The sequence below is a fragment of the Eucyclogobius newberryi genome, unplaced genomic scaffold (assembly GCF_026437365.1).
Source record: "Eucyclogobius newberryi isolate DKJ021-1_F unplaced genomic scaffold, fEucNew1.0.hap1 SCAF_2, whole genome shotgun sequence".
Classification (NCBI taxonomy): Eukaryota; Metazoa; Chordata; class Actinopteri; order Gobiiformes; family Gobiidae; genus Eucyclogobius; species Eucyclogobius newberryi.
Genome location: NW_027315834.1, coordinates 27174362 through 27198002, shown reverse-complemented (window position 1 = coordinate 27198002; position 23641 = coordinate 27174362). Strand labels below are relative to the sequence as shown.

At 40.9% G+C, this 23641-nt stretch overlaps 2 protein-coding genes across 4 annotated transcripts in view; one reads left to right on the top strand and one right to left on the bottom strand.

The window, feature by feature from the left end:
- Positions 1 to 146: 146 nt before the first annotated feature.
- Positions 147 to 20890, bottom strand: pphln1 (periphilin 1). 3 transcript variants are annotated; one of them, XM_072454903.1, is made up of 11 exons: positions 20773 to 20890; positions 20389 to 20446; positions 19910 to 19974; positions 19617 to 19829; positions 18371 to 18441; positions 17768 to 17881; positions 16310 to 16470; positions 13989 to 14075; positions 11425 to 11480; positions 6627 to 6770; positions 147 to 734 (listed from the first exon to the last, which is right to left on the bottom strand). In XM_072454903.1, coding segments are annotated over exons 2-11 (1188 nt in total). In that variant the 5' UTR covers positions 20390 to 20446; positions 20773 to 20890; the 3' UTR covers positions 147 to 458. The 3 variants fall into 3 exon arrangements, with proteins under 3 accessions (XP_072311004.1, XP_072311003.1, XP_072311005.1); XM_072454902.1 differs by having other exon boundaries at positions 149 to 734; positions 18371 to 18444; XM_072454904.1 differs by lacking the exon at positions 13989 to 14075 and having other exon boundaries at positions 156 to 734; positions 18371 to 18444; positions 20773 to 20889.
- A 201-nt stretch (positions 20891 to 21091) lies between these two features.
- zcrb1 (zinc finger CCHC-type and RNA binding motif 1) overlaps positions 21092 to 23641 on the top strand; it is a 3273-nt gene continuing 723 nt past the window's right edge. The window contains exons 1-4 of the mRNA XM_072454910.1: positions 21092 to 21182; positions 21266 to 21294; positions 21387 to 21498; positions 23336 to 23443. Of these exons, the coding sequence (XP_072311011.1) occupies positions 21099 to 21182; positions 21266 to 21294; positions 21387 to 21498; positions 23336 to 23443 (333 nt within the window). The 5' untranslated portion in view covers positions 21092 to 21098. The remainder of the gene's footprint in view (positions 21183 to 21265; positions 21295 to 21386; positions 21499 to 23335; positions 23444 to 23641) is intronic.

Genomic DNA, 23641 nt, shown 5'->3' with positions numbered 1-23641 from the left:
GTCATTAAACGTTTCAAACCCACGCTGATCGAGAGCCAGTGTATAAAATGTACAATAAACAAACTTAAGCATCTTGAAAAGGTAGACTTACTTTAACAAATGTAGTCAAGTAAATACATTTGAAATTTTCTAGTAAAATGACCCATTTCTTAAACCTAAATTTGAAAATTTTCTGACCAACACAGTGTACATGATTTTCAGAGGATAAACAAAAGATTGAGTTTTATTAAAATAAATGACATGACTTGACTTTCCTCCACAATCACCCCCAAAACCTCCAGCTAGGTAGAGAACAGAACCATGGCAATGATACAGTACGTCCTCGTGGGATTTGAGGGCGGAGAACAAATTAGACAATACAGTTTCCCCTAAAAATAACCTGAAGATGAAAATTGTCCTTTAGAACCATTATCAAACAAAGCATTGTAAAAAGTCTTTGCACCGCGCACAGTCTCTCCTCAAAAAGAAGAGTTGTGATTGAGTCCAGTCTTGTTGGGTTTATGGCTCGTCGGGGCGGCGGCGGTGGGCGTGGTCGAGTCACAGACCAAATGCTCGGGCTGTCGGACCACCTCGTCCAGCTCGTTGATAAACTGCTTGAGGTCCTCCAAACAGCGCTCGCGGATCTCGCCCAGGTTCTCCCGGAGCGGAACCTGCAGCTGCTTTTCTAGGTTGGGGTCTTTGGCCACGAGCATCTTCACCACCATGCCGAAGGTCTCGCAGTCCTGCCGGTAAACCTGCAACGGTACGGACGGGTCAAGACCGGCGCTTTGCAGCTTTAAAAACAGGGAGAAGCATATCGTGCGACATCGACGTCGAGCTTTTAATCCCGTCGGAGCGGTGTTCCCACGTCGTTAACTTACTCAAACGATGATTAACTGTGCATTCAAGGCAGGAGTGCTCAGAATTCCCGTTTTCACCTATCCCCTATCCCCACCCACGTTAAATACTAAGACTCCCGGTGTAGGTGTGTGCAATATATCAGAATGTAGACAATATTGTACATAGTTTATATTTAAAAATGCTACAGAAAGAGCAGAATAAAAGTAAAAGTGATCTCGTAAACATTCAGATAAGGATAATAAGGGGATTTGACAGACGTTTCACACTTATTTGATGATTATACCTCGACCACGCTTAAAGACATGTTTCTGGTAGACTCATGCATCCGAATGGGGTATCAGGGTATTCAGGATTCAAAAATGACAATCTGCTGCTACAGTGAAATGCTACTATGAAGAAATCAAAAGAAAAATAATCTACTTGTGTTACAGGTTAATAAAGTTTTAAAAAAAGCATCTTCTTTAATCTTTTTAAGAGAACTTGTTTCCCTCTTGCTTCACCCGACACCTGGCTGTGAAAACTCCATGGGCTGATTACCCCGGTGTTAAGGTGGGTCGTGTAGTGTTAAATGACAAACAGTTCTTCTCTGGGAATTTAATGAGGTCTTTTAAATAGGACAGTGTAGGCCGAGATGCTGTAAAATACATTTTAGGAGGTGGCTCGCAGCCTACGAACAGCTATAAAACAGACAATGAAGAGGAGTTGGTGGAAGCGAGCTGCCATTTCACACAGTCTCAAATGTCTAATAAAATAAATGAGAATGTTTTTCCACGCACTGCAGTTTGATTTGCAAAATAGCGAGACACAGGTCTGAACAGACTGGAACCAGATGTGGTAATAATGACCTGGTGTGGTTTACTTTCTGAGAATCAAGATGGAGGACAATGTGCTCTGATGACTTCAATGCAATTAGTGTGATTATAATGATTTCTGTGTTTAACGAAACAATAAAGTATTATTAAATGTATTAAACGTTGAGACAATGTGGCTCATACAGAGGACGGGGGGAGCTCGCAAATCTGTCCCAGGGCAGTTTTGGCACAATGACATCTATGAAATTAATACAAAGCAAAATAAATGATGGAACCTATATTTTCCCAAACAGCTTATACCTTTTTACAAGTGAAAATCTTTAAAAAGGATTTATATTTCAAATGTCATTAATATGGCCCAAATATGAGGTTAACATGTTCAAATCAAATATTACCGATTAATAATTATAGTTAGTGTTGTTTTTGTTTCTTAATTGCATAAAAAAATAATGGCCAAGTTGTTTAGTTGTCAGATTATTATCCAATCAGAAAGCAGGATGCATTTTGGTTGCCAGATCCTATGATTAAAACCAATTAAAATGACGTTTTGATCAGATTACTACCAAAAACTCCACCAGAAAAAGTCACAGAGGTACATCTGCTGACGGGTTCTTGCGTGTTTAAGATTAAGACAAACAACAGTGAGTTTCAGACTCCACAAACTCTAAAGTCGTCTAAGTTTCGAGTTAATTTATAGATGTCTCGCAGAGTTCTTTGTAAAGTAAGAATCGTTGGCAAGGAGCAGGGATCACAAATAAAGATCCAGTGTCACACATTTTAAATTGGCTCTACAATAGTTTCCAAAGTCAGTGGCAGTGCTGCCCAAAAACACCACTGTAATGAATAATAATGATTAGAACGTCGCCAGGGGAGATTAGCTCACTGGCTTCAACTACATTATGGAAGGGGCGCTTTTTCCACTAAATGTCACCACCGAAAACAAGCTGTATTTATAAAGTGAACCTGAGCACAATACAATTACAGCACGACTAAATGTAGAGTCTACTGGACAGAAATGGCGCCAATGTATAATCACATTGTGGATGTTTTTCTCGCTAATATAAGGACAATTTCCTTCAGCTTTCACTACAATCAAGGGCCACTTCTAAATATCCTCTGCACCTACAAAACAGCCCATTACTCTTTGTTTAATAATAGAAAATAATCTAAGAACACTGACTTTTAAATGCAGCTTTTCCTTGAAGTTCCTGATCAAGGGCCACTTTATTTTCATAATTAACAATGTGCTGAACATGTACTTCCTATATTGTGAACACACTTCCTCTGACCCCTCCCTTGTTATCCAATCAGGAAGGAAACGTCCTATACTACAGACTTTGGGTGGAGAATAAGAGCATCTTTCACCGTTTACACTTTCGCAGTTTGAGCTTCATAACACTTTTTAAATCAAATAACATATATTACCGTATTTTCCGGATTATAAATTACACTTTTTTTCATAGATTTGGCCGGGGTGCGACTTATATTTATACTTGTATACTTATACTTGATATTATTTGTTATTTTCACACTTGCAACCGCATTTCATACTCCGAGTGCAATTTATGTTTTTTTTCTTCTCTATTACGAATTTTTTAGCTGGTGCAACTTATACTCCGGAGCGCGACTTATACTCCGGAGCGCGACTTATACTCCGGAGCGCGACTTATACTCCGGAGCGCGACTTATACTCCGGAGCGCGACTTATACTCCGGAGCGACTTTTAGTGAAAAAAATACGGTAGGTAAAATTGGAAATATGTCGGTGTAATCCCTCATTCGTCCAGGCGTGTTCCATAGTAGAAAAAGCTTCAGTTGTAGTCATCTGGACTCAGTTTGAAAAAATAAAAATATTGAAAAAATATTTTTTCAAACTGAGTCCAGATGACTACAACTGAAGCTTTTTCTACTATGGTAGGTAAAATTGGCTTTTTTGAGCTCTAAGTATATTATAATATCGTTATTGCACAAACACATACTTGGAGTTGTATTTAGCTTAATTCACAATTGTTTGTCGAATCCTGTTTACAAGGTCCTTTCCCTTTGACCCTCAAAGAAAAAAAAAAAAAAAAAAAAAAATATCAGGTTCAAATTTCCAGATTTGTTCCGTCAAACGTAGCAGATGTTCAGAGATCTCCTGTGCTGCCTTTAATCAAACCTTATTAGCTAAAGGCAGTGGGTTTTTCCCTTAACAACCATTTTAGATTTTTATGCATGTTGGATTCAATCAATATTAATGCGTTCTTATGTCTGAAGGGACTCAATTTCTGCCAAATTCATAACGTTTTATTCATTTCAATGCGTTGCACAAACCTCGTTTCTTTTTAAACGAAAGAAAACTCCCTTTGTATCACAGCTCTGGCTACGAAGAGAAGAAAAAAAACGCACACAAAACTATAATATCCCTCTTTGACATGTCACTCACTTTGGCCCGATGGTCTGTATCGCAGCCAAAGTCAACCCCGACAATGAGAGAGCGGGTTAAGGTTGAGTTTCAGCGGCCAATTTCACTTAGCTACACAAACACAGGCGGGCGAACGCAGCCGGGCCCCGCCGATGATGGAAAGCCTGGTCTGTGATCCGCCAGAAGTGCAAAAGACGTTCAAGCGCGCCGTCGGAGCTACCGGGCTCTGGCGTTTGGGGGTCCGCGAGTGCAGCGGGAGATGGCTAGACCAGATTTGAGACCGCGGCAACCCACACATCTGTCTGACACTGCTCAAAGTGGTCAAAGTGGCTGAGAGATGAGTACTAACCGCCATCGCAAACACTACAGCGACGTTGGAAAGACCGTTTTAACACAAATAAACGAAGGATCGTTTTAAGGGTGAGCGCATACTTGCACAAACACCGTAACAGAGCTGCGACTAAATCCAGATCCATCCGGGACTAAACGAGGTCTATAAAAAACGGGATCGAACCAAGTCTACACCCGGAACGAACTGGGCTCAAACCGCGACAAGTGCGAACAAGATGATCATCCTTCACCTCTGTTTGACTCGGGTCTACGTAAGCTCCGAAGGCCAAATGGCAGGAATACCGCTTTAGTTGTGAATTTTACAAACGAGAAAAGACATCGAGAGACGACGTCAAGTGCAAAACCGTGCGAATTCTTGACGCGACTCGACACTTTGGAAAGCCACAAAAGAATCCCACCCGTCGATCAAAGTAACGGAGAGCGACGCGTGATGGACTTTGACTGAAAGAGGGGGAATTTCAAAGCGTTCGCGGTATCGATTTCAACGGGAAGCGGTGGAAAAGGAAAGTACAGGATGAAACGGGCTCAATTTGTGCGAGTCACATACGCGTTGGACGAAAGCACGTGCGATTCGAGCTTTTGAGGCTGTGAACAATTAGAGCATCGCTTTGGCGCAAATGTTGAAAAAGCCGGAGTCACGCGGCGGCCTACGCAGAGACCTAAAAGGAGACACAGATGGGGTGAAGGCGCTGGGCTGTAAAGCGAGCGGGGAGATGCAGCGCCAGCGGTGCAGTTACGGCGGCCTGTAGGCTTCTGGGTGCTCTGTGGCGCAGCTCGATGAGAGGGCCCCGGCGCGTGCTCCGGGGCAGAGCCGGGCGCAGGGCTTTAATGGTCCCAGTAAAAGCAGCGGTGGTGTTCACTGGTGCAGGAATGGCTTTCATTAGATCACTGCGCAGCACTGAACCCATCGCCCGAGGGGGATTTGCTCTGTTAAGTGCTCGACCTCTCAAATTTAAACGCAAACCTATACTTAGTCCAACCCGGCTGGTTTTATCTCTTAGTTACGATGCTTGTTTTTCATTGTTCCCCCCCGAAAGCTTTGGTGCGTTTCTTTATGGAGCCCGTTCCACTGGCAGTATCGCCGGACTAAGAACATCTAAAATTGCTTTGTTCCTAAACAGACTTTAGAAAAACAACGATGATTATTAAGACGTACGTGCCACTGTGCCTGGTGAAGGTCAGAAAACTTAATTTCCGGTCTTGTTGGGAGCGTTTTAAGAGGCTGTTGCAGTTAAACGATTCACGTGCAAGTGAAAAATCCCAATGCCGGCACACGTTACCAGGAAAATATGCCAAGGTTACAGCGTATGCCACACATGCACCAGGCTGACATTTGTAGAAACCCATTACACTCGGGTCCGTTTAATGAGAAAATGGTTAATGTAAAACCTTTCCACTCGAGACTGTGAGCGTGACAAAGTTTCACTTGGAGTAGTTGTAAGTAAAAAATATAACTACTTTAAGTCTAAGTGAAGTACACCATGTCATGAAATGAACACAGTAGCAGTCAGCCATTATTTTTGCAATTAGTCAAGGCTAAAATGTTAGAAATATGCCAACTGAAGGCTTCTTGATGTAGAAAAACATTTTAATTGAGAATTTTAAATAGTTTATTATTTTTTGTCATTTTAATTTAATAATGCCGTTGTTTTAGAGACGTAAGGTCTTTTGCCTGGCATTTTGGAAGATTGAGACCGTTTTAATACCGTAGTCGCATCTTTTTTCATAGTTTTGGCCGGTGTGCGACTTATACTTATATACCCTATATACTTTTACTCTGGAGCAACTTATATGTGATATTATTTGTTATTTTCACACTTGCATTACTCGCATTTCATACTCCAGTGCGACTTAGATATGTTTTTTTCTTCTCTATTATGCATTTTTGGGCTGTGCGATTTATACTCCGGTGCGACTTATAGTCCGGAAAATATGGTAGTCAACTAATCACAATTCATTGCTGCAGCCCTTCAATACCATATACAAAAAAGGAACTAAATATACAGTAATGTCCCAAATAACTGTGAAAGTGTTGCCTACGTGGAAAATGTGTATTTTAGTGCAAATCCAATTACTTTCATATGGACTTATTTTCTAAACTGGATATAACTATTGTCAACGCAAAGACTTCTTACACCTGAACAACACACAACGTTCCGAGTTTTCCTTTCCATTTCCTGTTCGAAGCCTTATGACCCTTTCGGTGTCAGCTTCAGTTACCTTCTCAATCTCCTGGGCTTTCGCCGATATGGCCATGGCCCGTCGCTCGTGAAAGCTCTCTGTGGACTTCTGCACGTCTTCTTTGTTTACGACAGGAACTACCAACTTTTCTTCCGGCTCCACTTCCGGCAGATGGATCTCCTCCTGAAAACGGGTCAAACACAAACACAAACGCACATCATTTTCCGCCCCTAAAAATCAACGCTATTCCTGTTCCGACACGACCAGTAAACCATCCACTTTCACTGGGATTACAGAAGGCATCGCTATATCAAAAGTAAAGTATAGATAATCCCAGGCACATCATCGCAGATAATCCATTGAACATCTTTGTTATGGATACGGGAAAATATCGACTGAAATTTCAAAAGATTCTCTGGAAGTGGCGTTAAGTCATATCTGCGTCAGAGATGGATCGCCCGGATGAACTATGGGTCCTGAGCGGAGGATGAAGAGGGCGTCGGAGGAAATTAGGCCGCCTTGGATCGCCGTACCAAGACTGGAGAACGCCGACTTGCCGGAGCGTGGCTAAAGACGAGGATAAAGTCATATTAAATCTCTCGAATAATGTACTATGGCGTGTAATTGCGTTCCGTCTCCGAGGGGAGTTTGAAATGAAAGCGCGACTCGTAAAAACCCCGTCCTATTATTGTGATTCATTCCCCGGAGAAAAAAGGTTCACTGTGTGCACTGCGAAATGTACAGTTTGTCAGTCTTCATCCTGAAGTCTCTTTTACTCACGCTGGCCTATTATGGGACAACAGATACACACAGAGAAAAGAAATAATACAATCCAGGCTTCTTCTAATCTTTTAGCAGCCCGTGCAGTCGCCTGGCCTTAATATTTTATCCATACTGTGGCCTTGGTGGCAGGCAGCTGTGTATTTTTCCAACTGATAATCCACAGAAGACATTCAAAGAAAGATAATGCAAGGACTTCCTCTTATGATCAAAGCCAAAAGAAGAGACTCTTTAAGGCCGTTATCTTTCTCGGATTTTAAACAAACATTTGGACAGAATTGGGCAAACCACTGGAGACGCCATCAGTGCATCTTTAAACTAGTGCAGGCTCAGACACTGCATTTATGAGCAACGCCAGACTAAAATGAACCATCCTATGAACTTATAAAATAATATATCACAATATATATAACAGACTAAAGCATGTTCATACTTGACATTTGTATAACTAAGACTGTGGTGTTAAGTGCTGGGATAGTCCCCTAAATGTCTCCCCCATGTATTTCCCAGTCAGTCTATGCCACATACTGCCCAGTCCATGCCACATAGTGCCCAGTCCATGCCACATAGTGCCCAGTCCATGCCACATAGTGCCCAGTCCATGCCATACTGCCCAGTCCATGCCACATAGTGCCCAGTCCATGCCACATAGTGCCCAGTCCATGCCATAGTGCCCAGTCCATGCCATACTGCCCAGTCCATGCCACATAGTGCCCAGTCCATGCCATACTGCCCAGTCCATGCCACATAGTGCCCAGTCCATGCCACATACTGCCCAGTCCATGCCACATACTGCCCAGTCTAACAAAGCAGCTGCGAGCAGTGTTCACTTACGTTTGGATGATACAATCGTTACTAAAAAGCAAGATACTCAAAAACATAGATATTAGCTTCTAAAATATTATCATATGGTCTTATACTAGGTGTATTTTTGCACCATTCTTATAGTCAGGATCACAACTTCAATAGGTTTCCATGGGATTTGCTCTCATGCACTGTTGTAAAATCAGCGGGTCAGGGTAAAAATGAGATTTCTGAGTAAGCATAAAATGTATTATATTTTATTCTCTAAAAAAACAGATGCTGTTAGCATTCTAGTTGGTATTAGCTTTACTGTAACTGTAAAACTTATTCTGGTAACAGGTACAGCATCTGTAAGTACAGGTCCAAAGAAAAAAGATTGACATAGTCAAGACTAATACTTTAGTTTGTATGTTATCCTCATAAACACTCCTCACGCTCATAACAAGCATAACCCAGAAGCCAGAGACAAAGCCTTATTTTGGCCTTTGGAGTAACTTCTCCACCCAACAGACCACCCGGAGTCTGCCCCAGGTCAGCTCAGACCCTGTGTGTCCTTTTGATCAGCGCCACCTCAGCGGGCGGCAGAGGGGGAGGGGCACCTCTTTTATCTCACAAAGGTTATAGGATCATGCCACAGACCAAAGAAACACAATGCTGCACAGGATACATTAAATACTTGACGTGAGCGTGCGCAGGGGCGCGGCAGAGTCTTTCAACACAACCTTTGATTATGTGGTGCACTGCTTCAGGATATTACTGTTTGAAAACGGCACTGGTATTTTTAGATTGGATATGTGGTTTATTTTAAATGATCAGTGTGGTTTGAAAAACTCATTTAGAAGTAACAGAACATATTTATTCTGCCATTACTGTAACTTAATAGAGCAGATATAGGTAGAGTAGACAAAGTATTCTTTACAACTATTAGAGTAATGTAATGTAGTGAAAATGAGCCCTTGTGATACACTATGTATGTATTGCACCAGATGTGAGCTTATGTGTCCGCTTTGTTGTCCTAGTCTAATAAATAAATCAATACTAAACAAATTTTGCTAATATTAACACATTAAATGAACTAGTGTACTATACACATTTTAACCCATTTTTCTACCTCTCAGAATACAAATTGGAAGACTACACTTTCTTTATTCCATTCACAGGTTAATTCTGTAAGCCACTTGCTGCATCTTGAAACAGCCACACTGACAGTTACCAACGAGTACACACTTTGGACCGAGAAAGGAAATGAGTGTTCATTGATTGGGCTGAACTGACCCAAACCCCTGCTGACAGGATCCCTGGAGAGGCTGAGGTTTGTGGGTAAGATCCAATGATAAAGTTTGGACTTGGGTTACAGAGCCTCCTCTCTCCTGGGTGGTCACGGCCCCACCAACTGCATCTAATCACATCTGAGGCCATTTCCACTGCTGGCTATAGACGAGGAGATCATATCGGTGCAGCCGCGGCCGAGCTGCATGACAGGTGGCAGACGCCTGTACAGTTTTAAAAAAAAGAGCGCTTTAGAGGGGACAACTTTGTCGACATTCGATCTGCTTTGACTCGACGACATGTTCCAGTGACTGAAGTCTGCTTACACCACAGGTAAACAAAGCACAGGCCGCACGGCTTTCAAGTGCTGCATGGCTGCCACTTTAAAAGCCATTAACATACTTCAATGCGACTAAACGCTCATTAAAAAGGATGGGCCCTGAGAAGTTCCAGATGATTCTGGCAGTACAGTGACCAACAGTGTCTGTGTTTACAAATCTATAGCTCCACAAACAAGGAACATCTTTGATTTCTCTTTAATCTGTTGCTTATTTATTTACCGTATTTTCCTGACTATAAGTCGCATCTTTATTCATAGTTTTGGCCGGGGTGCGACTTATACTTACACTTCGGAGCCTCTTCCTTCCTTCCTTCCTTCCTTCCTTCCTTCCTTCCTTCCTTCCTTCCTTCCTTCCTTCCTTCCTTCCTTCCTTCCTTCCTTCCTTCCTTCCTTCCTTCCTTCCTTCCTTCCTTCCTTCCTTCCTTCCTTCCTTCCTTCCTTCCTTCCTTCCTTCCTTCCTTCCTTCCTTCCTTCCTTCCTTCCTTCCTTCCTTCCTTCCTTCCTTCCTTCCTTCCTTCCTTCCTTCCTTCCTTCCTTCCTTCCTTCCTTCCTTCCTTCCTTCCTTCCTTCCTTCCTTCCTTCCTTCCTTCCTTCCTTCCTTCCTTCCTTCCTTCCTTCCTTCCTTCCTTCCTTCCTTCCTTCCTTCCTTCCTTCCTTCCTTCCTTCCTTCCTTCCTTCCTTCCTTCCTTCCTTCCTTCCTTCCTTCCTTCCTTCCTTCCTTCCTTCCTTCCTTCCTTCCTTCCTTCCTTCCTTCCTTCCTTCCTTCCTTCCTTCCTTCCTTCCTTCCTTCCTTCCTTCCTTCCTTCCTTCCTTCCTTCCTTCCTTCCTTCCTTCCTTCCTTCCTTCCTTCCTTCCTTCCTTCCTTCCTTCCTTCCTTCCTTCCTTCCTTCCTTCCTTCCTTCCTTCCTTCCTTCCTTCCTTCCTTCCTTCCTTCCTTCCTTCCTTCCTTCCTTCCTTCCTTCCTTCCTTCCTTCCTTCCTTCCTTCCTTCCTTCCTTCCTTCCTTCCTTCCTTCCTTCCTTCCTTCCTTCCTTCCTTCCTTCCTTCCTTCCTTCCTTCCTTCCTTCCTTCCTTCCTTCCTTCCATATATATATATATATATATATATATATATAAATAAATAAATAAATAAATAAATATATATATATAATATTATTAGTTATTTTTCATACTTGCAAATGCATTTCATACTCCAGTGCAACTTGTGTTTTTTTCTCTATTATGCATTTTTTGGCTGGTGTGATTTATACTCCGGCGCGACTTATAGTCCGGAAAATACAGTAATAAAAGTATTTACTGTGAATTGGGAAAAGTCTGGTCTTGTAAAGATTCAGGATAAGGTTTACATGGATAATATTAAATGTTCAAGATCAATAACAACAATTCTACAAATTGATATCATGGCATTGATACTTTCGTGACATTAATACTTTCGTGACATCAGAACATTCATGGCTTTACTACTTTCATGGCATCAGTACTTTCATGGCATTAATACTTTCATGGCATCAGTACTTTCATGGCATCAGTACTTTCATGGCATCAGTACTTTCATGGCATCAGTACTTTCATGGCATCAGTACTTTCATGGCATCAGTACTTTCATGGCATCAGTACTTTCATGGCATCAGTACTTTGCTCTCACCTTGGTTGGAGATGCACTGTGTGGTGAACCTTCTCTCGAGAGCCCGGGGATTTTGTCTGACAAGATAAAGAAAAACACAATATAATTACATTTTACAAGACAATCAAATGATTCTAATACTGAATGAAGAAAGGAGGAGATCGACGTCATTAGAGAAAGTGTAGATGGCGTCCACAGTCCAGACAGGAACCTAAAGCTAGAACAAGCACACAGTCAACCACCTCTGCACCATTTCCAGCGGCTGACGTCTCCTAGAGCGATTCACCGGGACAACGGGACGTCAGGGGTCGCCTGTGAGTCCGTAACTGTGGTTTTTCAGAGTCACAATAACTACTAATAATGGTTGTGACCATTTTAGAAAAAGTTGTTATAATCAAATCATTTGTATCTGACCGTTTGTGTCATTAACATTTCCTTATCATGAAGAAAGTTTAAGTTCATAAAGCTGCTCGCATATGAGGGATTTTAGCCGCAACAATTAACCAACTAATGTATTTTCCGGACAAGAAGAGGCACCTTTTTTCATAGTTTTGGCCAGGGTGCGACTTATACTTATACTCTGGAGCAACTTATGTGATATTATTTGTCATTTTCACACTTGCAACTGCATTTCATACTCCAGTGCAACTTCTAGTTCCTATAATGTAATGTGTGTAATATTTATTTATATATATATATATATATATATATATATATATATATATATATATATATATATATATATATATATATATATATATATATATATATATATATATATATATATATATATATATATATATATATATATGGCTGGTGCGACTTATTGTCCAGAAAAATACGGGAATTGTGACTAATCGACTATGAAAAAAAAAATGTACTCGGAATTTGATCGCTGTAATCATTATCTGGACTATACAGACTAAAATGCATATGAAAAGATCTTTTATCACATTTACAGTGTCATAATTAAAGTTAAAGTATAAAAGGTAACGTTTTCCTCACAGTAATCATAAAAAGGCCTTCAGTCATCATATTTCAACCTTTATTTGTTTAAAAGTGATATTCAAAAAGTCAATAGAAATACTTGTTTGACTAATCAACAAGCTGAAAACATCGCTAACTAGTCGACTCCTGAAATAAGTTGCAGCTCGATTTATGGATTTTACAGTTGTTTATGGTGTAATAATCGTAAAATTGTGATGTTTCGTAATTCTAAAAATGTTTTATTGTAACTCTAATGATCTAATTTTGACATTTCTTCCACTAAATTTCCCCACAGAATCTAAACCATTGCAGTCAGCGAACTCGCCGACGAGGAACAAATGATCTTTGCGAGTCGGGCGCAGAAGAGAAAGGCCACAGTTTGAACAGTTTGACGTGCGGACGATCCGTCAGACACCCTACACCGCGCCCCCCTCGCCGTGCGTACAAGTGGCATCTTTATGACGCTTGACAAAGTGGCAGCCGCTTGTGAGGTCGGCTGCCGGTCGACTGCCGGGCGCGTTAGAGACGCTCTCCGACCGCCTCGGGTTACCGTGACTGTGTAAAGGTTAAGTTTAAGGATTATGAGCTTACAATGTGGTATGTTTGATAGATTGTCTGTGGTAAATGGAGAACGCCCGTCTATTCGTTTAATTTCACAGTCAATGATTCGATCCAGCATCTTGTGTTTCAGGTAGCGACATAATACTGTTACATTTAAAGGACTTTATTGTTGGAATGATTGACTCATTAGGAGCTTTAACATTTAAAAACTGAAAATGCAAGTCTTACACAGTACATTTCAGATCATGATAGTTGAGGTTTAAACTACAGGCTTAGATATTTTGCTGTGTGCTGTGACAAAAAAGCACTTTTGATTTGTTTGAAGCCCTAGTCTCAATCATATTTGAATTTGCAATAGGACATAGATAAATAAACAGATTAATCTCAAATGATCTGAACTACGCAGATTCGCGAACGTGCGCAGAGGCAAAGAGGTTTTACAGCTGACGCAGAGCACGTATTACACCAAAATGTGACACCGTTCAGCGCTTTGGATGGAAGTCCTCCCATCTGCAAGCGCGCTCGTCAGAATAGCATCATTTAAGCTTTATCAGAGTCAAGTTTAGTCAATTCACAGAACTTTTGGCTTGTCGAATAACGGTGCAAAATAACCGTTAGCTGCTGCCCTAATTAATAGACTTAAATGGTCATAGTCCTGTCAGTGATAATCGAGAGAGAGAGTTACCAGCCCTGGAAATGGTTGTCGACTACAAACAGACAAACGTTCCATCTACGAATGCGACTACACCACACGGACACGGAAAACGGGCCGTGATTGGATTAGTGAACAACAGCTACTCTAAATGTTAAAATACACAGCTAAACAGCCCGCCAAACGGGCACTATCAGGCACAGGTGGGGAAATGGGTGCATCAAACTTTGGACCTGGGTGAAATATCATCTGTAAATAAATAAATAGAACATACATCTATACATCTTTCATTCACAGGACAAACGTAAGCAATGCAGTTTGACTAACGACTGAGCTTAAGCTGCTTTCACCCAGGTTTAGGTAGTTAATTGTTCAATGTACCGACCCAAAGTTTCATGTCCGCTCTGTTGAGAATACAGCGCCCCCCAAAGGTATTCAGAAAGACCTGCTTGTCCTTCTGTTGAGTTCGTACCTGAAAAGCCAACGAGCAAGACTGTCAGTCATGAAATTAATGAATACAAGACAATTCATAAAAGGAGAATGAATGGTTATGTTAGAAGACAAAATTAACAGTATGAAGATACATTTAAGATGAATAAACTGAGATTTTAACCTCATCACAACAGCGTTTCCTCATCAAAGTTGTACTTTAATTGATTCCTGCACAAGTACCGTATTTTCCGCACTTAAAAGCTTTTAATTTTCTCAAAGAACGACAGTACATCGTATTATCCAGTGCGCCCTATATATGGAATAATTCTGGTCATGCTTACTGACCTTGACGCGATTTTGTGTGGCACACGTTTTGTTTTGCGCCTTGTAGTCCGGTGCGCCTTATAGTGCAGAAAATACGGTAATCCTGTATTGCCCTGCAACTGAGGCTCAAGCGCTCAGAAAAAGTCCTGTTGCCATCTACCCCCTATCCCCGCCCACATCTCTGTGCTTAGATGCAATTATTAAAAAAAATAAGAATTACATTCAAAATGAAGTGATACATGTAGCGGACTAAAATGTCACTTAGCCATGTTTCAAAAATAAAAACATTTCACAAGCAGCGGAACGTCATTTACATGTCACTATGAAGAGGCGGGGTTTATCAGAGCTGCAGCTTTGAACAGGAAGTCAATGGACCCGTTTCTAATATTAAGTTTAAATGTTAAATCAAGTGCTACTTTTTAAATAGTTGAAAACAAAGTACCTGAAAAAAGCATAATGTCTACTTTAAAGTTAAGTTTAAATTATTCAAATCTTTTAGTTAGCATTAAACCTTCAGAAACACAGAGAACAGAAATGGTTTTGCAATAATATATATATATATATATATATATATATATATATATATATATATATATATATACATACAATAATGACAGAATATGCTAAATAATACAACAAACAAGAATAATTTGATAGTGCAGACTTTTTGAAGTAACAGTCGCGGTAACAGTCGCGGTAACAGTCGCGGTAACAGTCGAGGTAACAGTCGAGGTAACAGTCGAGGTAACAGTCGAGGTAACAGTCGAGGTAACAGTCGAGGTAACGCGGTAACAGTCGCGGTAACAGTCGCGGTAACAGTCGCGGTAACAGTCGAGGTAACAGTCGAGGTAACAGTCGAGGTAACAGTCGAGGTAACAGTCGAGGTAACGTGGTAACAGTCGCGGTAACGTGGTAACAGTCGCGGTAACGTGGTAACAGTCGCGGTAACAGTCGCGGTAACAGTCGCGGTAACAGTCGCGGTAACAGTCGCGGTAACAGTCGCGGTAACAGTCGCGGTAACAGTCGCGGTAACAGTCGCGGTAACAGTCGCGGTAACAGTCGAGGTAACGTGTTAACAGTCGCGGTAACGTGTTAACAGTCGCGGTAACGTGTTAACAGTCGCGGTAACGCGGTAACAGTCGCGGTAACGCGGTAACAGTCGCGGTAACGTGGTAACAGTCGCGGTAACAGTCGCGGTAACAGTCGAGGTAACGTGGTAACAGTCGCGGTAACAGTCGCGGTAACAGTCGAGGTAACAGTCGAGGTAACAGTCGAGGTAACAGTCGAGGTAACAGTCGAGGTAACAGTCGAGGTAACAGTCGAGGTAACAGTCGAGGTAACGTGGTAACAGTCGCGGTAACAGTCGCGGTAACAGTCGCGGTAACAGTCGCGGTAACAGTCGCGGTAACAGTAGAGGTAACAGTCGAGGTAACAGTCGAGGTAACGTGGTAACAGCCGCGGTAACAGTCGAGGTAACAGTCGAGGTAACAGTCGAGGTAACAGTCGAGGTAACAGTCGAGGTAACAGTCGAGGTAACAGCCGCGGTAACAGTCGAGGTAACAGTCGAGGTAACAGTCGAGGTAACGTGGTAACAGTCGCGGTAACGTGGTAACAGTCGCGGTAACAGTCGCGGTAACAGTCGCGGTAACAGTCGCGGTAACAGTCGCGGTAACAGTCGCGGTAACAGTCGAGGTAACAGTCGAGGTAACAGTCGAGGTAACAGTCGAGGTAACGTGGTAACAGTCGAGGTAACGTGGTAACAGCCGCGGTAACAGCCGAGGTAACAGCCGAGGTAACAGTCGCGGTAACAGCCGCGGTAACAGCCGCGGTAACAGCCGCGGTAACAGTCGAGGTAACAGTCGAGGTAACAGTCGAGGTAACAGTCGAAATAACGTGGTAACAGTCGCGGTAACAGCAGTCGCGGTAACAGTTGTAGTAACTTGAACATACTCTTGCTTTGCGCTGCTGGGAATGGCAGGTTCTTGGCTCGGTCAGGCGAGTACCCCCGGCTGCTGACGCTGGAGCCGGAGCGACTGTGCGGGGAGCGGGCCACGTCTCTGCGCACAGGGGAGCGCTCTCTGATGGGAGCAGGGAACGGAGCAGCCTTCCTCCTGCAGCAGAACCAGAACATAAGTCTCATTAGAATCAGAATGGGGTTTATTGCCGTAGTCAATGAACAGAATTCACTCCCCGCTCAGTCAGAGCGGTCAGATCCACTGGCCCGCAGGTTGGCGGTGCGATCGCAGCTGCCTCATGTGAATACTGCCGTTGTGTCCTTGGGCAAGACACTTAACCCAACTTGCCCCCCAGTGTCTGCGTATATCTGGGGTGTGAATGTGTGTGTGAATGGGTGACTGGTTCCTTGATGTAAAGCGCTTTGAGTACCTTGACGGTAGAAAAGCGCTATATAAATGTGACCATTTACAAACACAGGAACTTGTCTTGGTGATTTGGTGCAACATAAAACAATGAGCAATGAATAAGTCAAAAAGAGAAACATTTTAAATCTGCTATGCTAATTAAATAATACTATGGATGGAAAGACTAAAGGACAAGGGTTGGAATAAAAATGTTTGCAGACAACACCTGAGTATCTCTCAAAGTCTGACTACTCTTACGGAATAACTTGATGTACATTACAGTTGGATTCAAGACATCTTTGAGTGTAAAAATTAAAAAAAAAAAAAAAAATGTTATTCCAGGCCATAAGAAATATAAATGTGAACTTCAATACCAAACAGTAAAAACTATATGAAAGCTAAATTGTAATAAAAATAAATCCTGATTATTAAATTAAACATGTTATATATTTTTTTGTTTATACCAGTGAATATGTACATGTATATGTATTAAATTTAATTGAAACTTGAGATCGTTTAACATGAGGAACATCAATCGTGATTCATCTTTTTGTCCCATCGTCCAGGCCTACAATGCAGTCGTAACAACAAAAATGTGATTACCGGTACTTGTGACCCTTTCAGAAGCAAAAATAAGAAATAAGAATATATTCCAGAAAAAGTAACAATTAATGTTATTATTTTATCATTTTTTTTCCCCTTTCAGAAAGATTGCTTTCCTAAAGCTCGTCTCATGCAAGAAGAATTAATGTATTCAAGATTTCACTGTTTGGTTGGTGGATCCTGAATTGTTTCCTGTGACATCCCAAGCTCCTGCTTCTGTAAATATAGCTCAATGCTGCCATCTATCAATTTTAAGGGTACTGCATTTTTTTGTAAGTTGTATTTTGTGTGTTTTGCTTATTACAAATCTATCCCATGCACAATTATTAAATCTTTTGTTTTAATTCTCGACTGCAGTCAACAAAGTGATAAAAGTATGAATGGCAAAAACAGGACAGGCCTTCTTACTGTAAATGTAAAATACATTGTAAGATATCATTTTTACCCGCGGTCAAGGTTGAGAATAGCTTGTACTAAGTTGTCTTCTCCGCTCTCTGGAAGGGCTCTGGGTGCTGGGTAGATTCCCTGGTTTCTTACAGCATGAGGCGGCGCACGAGAACTGAGGAAATGCAACACACTCAGATAAAGATAATCACTATCTTTATCATTGTTTTCTCAGAACAAGTTCATCTTTTACAATCTTGTAGATTTGACAGCATTTAATCAGGCTCAAAAATAAAGTAACAATTTGGGCAACACGTCTGCCAGTGTTTCAGGACATCTTAAAAGTGAAAGAGAAAAAAATCCTACGCCACATTCTATTATCGCCATGAAAGCCCAGCGACTGCATGTAATGTAAATAAAAAGATTTATGCTTCCTGTGATATAAACATTTTGGTTTGAAATGGGCTTACACAAGTGAGGTCTTCTACCTCTTCAATTACAGGGAAAACTGGAGTGGCCCAGGAACTGTGAAAGAGTGTCCTCTGCTGACCGTAACAATAATTACAGAAGACATGTTCATAAAGAACATGGGATTGTTGCTAAAACACTACCAATGAAAACAAATGTGAATAAAACAGAGCCAATAACTTTAAAAACAGGTTACCCAAATTCTAAATTCCTTCCGGGATGAGGTTCTTCTCTGGGAGGTCTCTGGGCAGGGTAGGAATAGTCCTCCTGCTAAAAAGAAAATGGTGTTTCGGTCAATTGAGTAATTCATTAATATCATGGTAATTATTTATTTCACAAACGTATGAAATATCAAAAAAAATCAATTTTAAAAACAAATAATACTGTAAATCAATGAACTACATATCAAACCTTTTAGAACTCACAGGACCATTTGGTATGTGCCAGACATTGAAGTTGATTGAACATTTAAATCCTCAACTTACAATGTATTAAAATATACACTCTACTGTGTACATGACAGTCTGCTCTGGTGACGTGTTTGTGCTGTGGAATGATATGCTCTACTCCCAGATTAATTTGACCAAAAGGAGACAATAACGGATTTCCTTCATTATCTTAAAGCTGGGATACAATACCTGGCCTCATTTTCCACCTAGTATATTGTAATAACACTTTTTTGGTCAAGATTAGAGTTGTCATGATACTAATAGTAACAGTAGTGCAATACTCTATACAACATTGAGAACCAAAACTTTTTTTTAAAAAATGTATACTGTAATTTTCTCTTTTTTACCATTTATTTTTTCAACACAGAACAAAAACAAACGTAAAACAAACAAACAAACATGCAGGTCCAGAGAGAACGCAGGATAAGTAAGGAATAAAATGAGAAAGTTAAGCGGTGGCATCCAAAGAAAAGAGGGGATAAAGCATACTATGTCCAGAGTCCCATTTTGTCCATTGTTTATTGAAATGATCTTATATACTGTAATTTTCAACACAAAATAATAGTGGTTCTCTTAATTTTACCATGTTACCATAATTACAAGTCGGTATAGATACCCGCACTACAGTGCAGCGCTTTGAGAGGCTTTGTCCTGTAAAGTTCAATACAAATGTAAGGCATTATTAATATATTATTTCTGGACAACTCTAGTCTAGATCAGACCGCTCTGCGCTGGATGCAGCCGTGTAGAATATTGCAAAAACCTGATGTACTGTATTAAACTTTGAGACGAGAGCGCATTAGCCGCTTCATCTAAAAAAGCAGTTCTAAAGCTGTACGTGCACCTGAAATATGCTTCCCTGGGTATACTAGTGACGTGACAGATGATTGGTGGGAGCTGTCGGTTTGAAAATTACGTACTGCAGATAGATTTAATAGCACCTGGTCGTGTTTGATGGAGCAGTCTCTGTTAAAATTAGATTGACTCTCTCACCCGTCTTGAAGCTGGACCCATTCTGCGTTCTGCAGGGAAATGGGCATTGTCTCCATGGTAGCCCCTCTCTTCAGAATGGTAATTGCGAGGGCCTCCTCCATTTGGGAAAAAGCGGGGAGGTCCTTCATAATCATAACCACTGCGACCGTATTCTTCCTCTGGTCTGTAAGGACCCCTTCTCTCCACTGCACCAGCTGCACGAGGGAACGGACCCTTAAATAACAAAAGTAATCATCAGTCCATTATGACCTTTATTTTAGGAGTAAGGGTTTCGATCTTTAATAGACACTTACCGGTCTTTCGTTTATGAAGCGATCGTCATACACATCTCGTACATTTCTCTCCCTCCTGTAAGCCACTGCAGAACAGATTTAACTATCACCAAATCATATGTATAATTTATACATTTCAAGAATCATCAACATTCCTTGGGGTTTAAGCTAAATGAAGGAACTGCTCCGTCTGAAGCTCTGGTGCTCAAATGTAAAGAGAGCTCAGATTACTGTTAAACAAGATTCTCTCAAATTACAGTCATGTCACAAAGTAGCAAGGGCAGTCATCCTCACCATTTTTGGTAGAAAATCAAACTCCTAAACAGGACCATATGATATCACTGAAAAGTGTGATTTACAGTTTGATTTAACCTTACAATTGATCATCATGCACATCCCAAATCCAACACTAACTGTTAACATTACTGTAAACAACTCAGAGATCCCATGTATTCAAGATGTTTAGCAAAGCCAGACAACTCTTTGGATGTACTACTTACTGTTTCCTCTCTTATGTGAATCACAAGGAACTCCGTTGACTTATTTCTTCAGAACAATCTGCAAAAAGACAACAGAAAGTTAGTGTAAACATAGACTACGGGAGGAAATGTGTGCAAATGGCAAAATTACACACAAAAAACATAGCCCTATACCACTGCAACGGTTTTAGTATGTTATCATATCTATTTTATTTCTATTTGCACAACAGTCAGATCAGAGAATTGCTAAAGTACTACTGGCTTTTGCATGGATGCTACTCTGCTAGTGCTACGCATCGCACGATTAGCAGACAGCCACAAGATCAGTGGATGATTTCAGACAAAAGAAAAGCACCGGTCACTCAAAAAATATCCCTAAATTAGCTTTGAACAAGATGCACGTACATCCACTTCGATTTATTCATACGTGGCGCAAAAAAGCAAGATAATCCAGTCTGATTCTTCGCTATCGTTAGCAGTTAGCATAGCTTCCCCGGTGGCGTTGACGGTACGTACGTCATCATTGTGCGCCAGCTAAGCTTCGGCAACGTCCTTAAAATGCGTCCGAGTTTGTTTTTGTTAGCTTAAGCTGCAGCCTTTAATTTTTACCTTTCCACTCGATCAATTTTCCTTTTTAGCTGTACGATTAAGTAGTGTATGCGTAAATCCAACTTTGCACAATGCGCAGTTTTTGAAAACGGCGTAACGCGTTACGCACGTCGTTGTCCATCATGAGTGGGGGATTGGCACCAAGCAAAAGCACTGTGTATGTGTCAAACTTACCTTTCTCGCTCACAAACAATGATCTGCACAAGGTAAATTATATTGTAAATAAATCCTACAGTGGTGTCGTTAAGTCCCATTGTATAATCGTTCAATTTGCCTCTTTTTTTTAAAGCTATTTACCAAGTATGGGAAAGTTGTGAAGTAAGTATCTGTCAGCAATTCATCTGTGTGTGAATGAAAATACTATTTTTGTTGTTTGGTTATTCGTTCTAATGTAATGATGTGTATTTTAGGGTGACAATAGTTAAAGACAAAGAGACTCGAAGAAGCAAAGGTGTAGCATTTGTCCTCTTCCTGGACAGAGAATGTGCTCATAACTGTGCACGAACAATAAACAATAAACAGGTGAGTGATGCCAAGTCTAAGGTGTGATCAATAGTCCTAGGTACAGTTTATAGGTTAATCTGGGTATGGTAAAGGCTAGAGAGATCCAACATCCAGTTCCTGCAGCTAGAGCTTTTTTTTTTGTGTAATTTTCTCTTAAATACCACTGACAATTCGACCTTTTTTGTCGGTGTACTTTATCTAATACCAATTTTCTACCATACTGTGAGAATAAATATGTTTCCTTTTTGGTAATACATTCGAGTAACAGATGTGTATTGACACAGTTTAATTCTCTGTAAAATAGACTAGTTTAAAGTGTTTTTACGTAAAGATTTATGAGACAAAATTTCCCAACAGATTCAAGTAGAGTTCCCTGCATTATCGAGACCACAAATATACCAAATATGTCGGCAGGTGACTATGGACCAGTAGATTCACTCTGTCACTGCATCCAACAGATCAGTGTGTGGATGCAAAACAACTTTCTCCAGCTGAACTCAGACAAGACTGAAATAATTGTCTTTGGCCACAGAAACAAAGAGAAAGTGTTAGCGGTCACCTCCAAAGTCTCGCTCTAAAACCTACAAACCAAGTTAGAAATCTGGGGGTAATAATGGACTCAGACTTGAACTTTAATAGCCATGTCAAATCAATAACATCAGCAGCTTTTTACCATCTAAAAAACATTGCCAAACTCAAAAATATAGTGTCAAAACCAGATTTAGAGAGACTTATCCATGCGTTTGTCTCCAGTAGATTAGACTACTGTAACGGCCAGCTCATTGGCCTCTCCAAACGAGCTGTAAAACAGCTGCAGTACATCCAGAACGCTGCTGCTCGGGTCCTGACCAGAACCAGGAAGTATGAGCACATTAGTCCTGTTCTCAGGTCTCTGCACTGGCTCCTGTGGCTCAGAGAATAGACTTTAAAGCAGCTCTGCTTGTGTACAAGTCTCTCCATGGCCTAGCACCAAAGTACATCTTGGATATGTTAGTGCCATATGAACCATCTCGGACTCTGAGGACCTCAGGGACCGGCCTCCTGCTGGTGCCCAGAGTCAGGACAAAACATGGACCGGCCTCCTGCTGGTGCCAGAGTCAGGACTAAACATGGACCGGCCTCCTGCTGGTGCCAGAGTCAGGACTAAACATGGGGAATCTGCATTTCAGTTTTATGCAGCTAAAATCTGGAACAGTCTTCCTGAAGATGTGAGACAGGCTTCTACTCTGACAATGTTCAAATCTAAGCTAAAAACAGTTTAGTTTAGCTGCGCATATGACTGAAAGGATTTTTTCTTTGCACTCTTCTCTTTTGTTTGTGATTTTATTAGTTTAGACAATCAGTTGGATTGATAATTTTTAATTTAGTTAATTTTATTGTAGTTAATTTTTATCTTTGCACTCTTCTCTTTTGTTTGTGATTTTATTAGTTTAGACAATCAGTTGGATTGATAATTTTTAATTTAGTTAATTTTATTGTATTTCTGTTTCTGTAATTTCTTTGTGATTTTAATGCATTTTTACTGCTGTGTGAAGCACTTTGAATTGCCTTGTGTATGAAATGTGCTCTACAAATAAACTTGCCTTGCCTTGCTATTATATGTCAATTAAAGGTGCATTCACGCGTGCACATTCACCCCATCAGAATTTGGGACTAAACTAAAGCAGACCAATTAATGACATTTGAACGCAACTATAAACCATTCAATCAATAGGTTTCCTGGCTCTGTTTTTTGACTCCTGCAATTGCCATAGCTACATAATCCACAATGTCCTTAGCTTTAGTATATCTCATTGTGTGTAATAATGGTCTGCAGAGATACAGTTGATCAAATAATATTACCTGAATGTTGCAGTTGTTTGGCCGAACTGTTAGAGCGAGTATCGCTGTCGATAATGGACGAGCGACTGAGTTTATAAGGAGAAGGAACTACACAGACAAGTCCAAATGTTACGAATGCGGGGTAAGTGTCTTTATCTTTTATTATTTTTCCCCTCCATCCCTTGTTGGGTAATGGGAGGTTTTGTCTATAGGAGTTTTTGTGTATAAGAGATCTTCTATTGAGAGTGTTTTTCAAACTTCCTATAAGTGATCTGTTCTTTTCCTATGTATCTACCTCTGTATCTACCTGCGTTGCAACAAAAAAATTCCCCATGTGTGG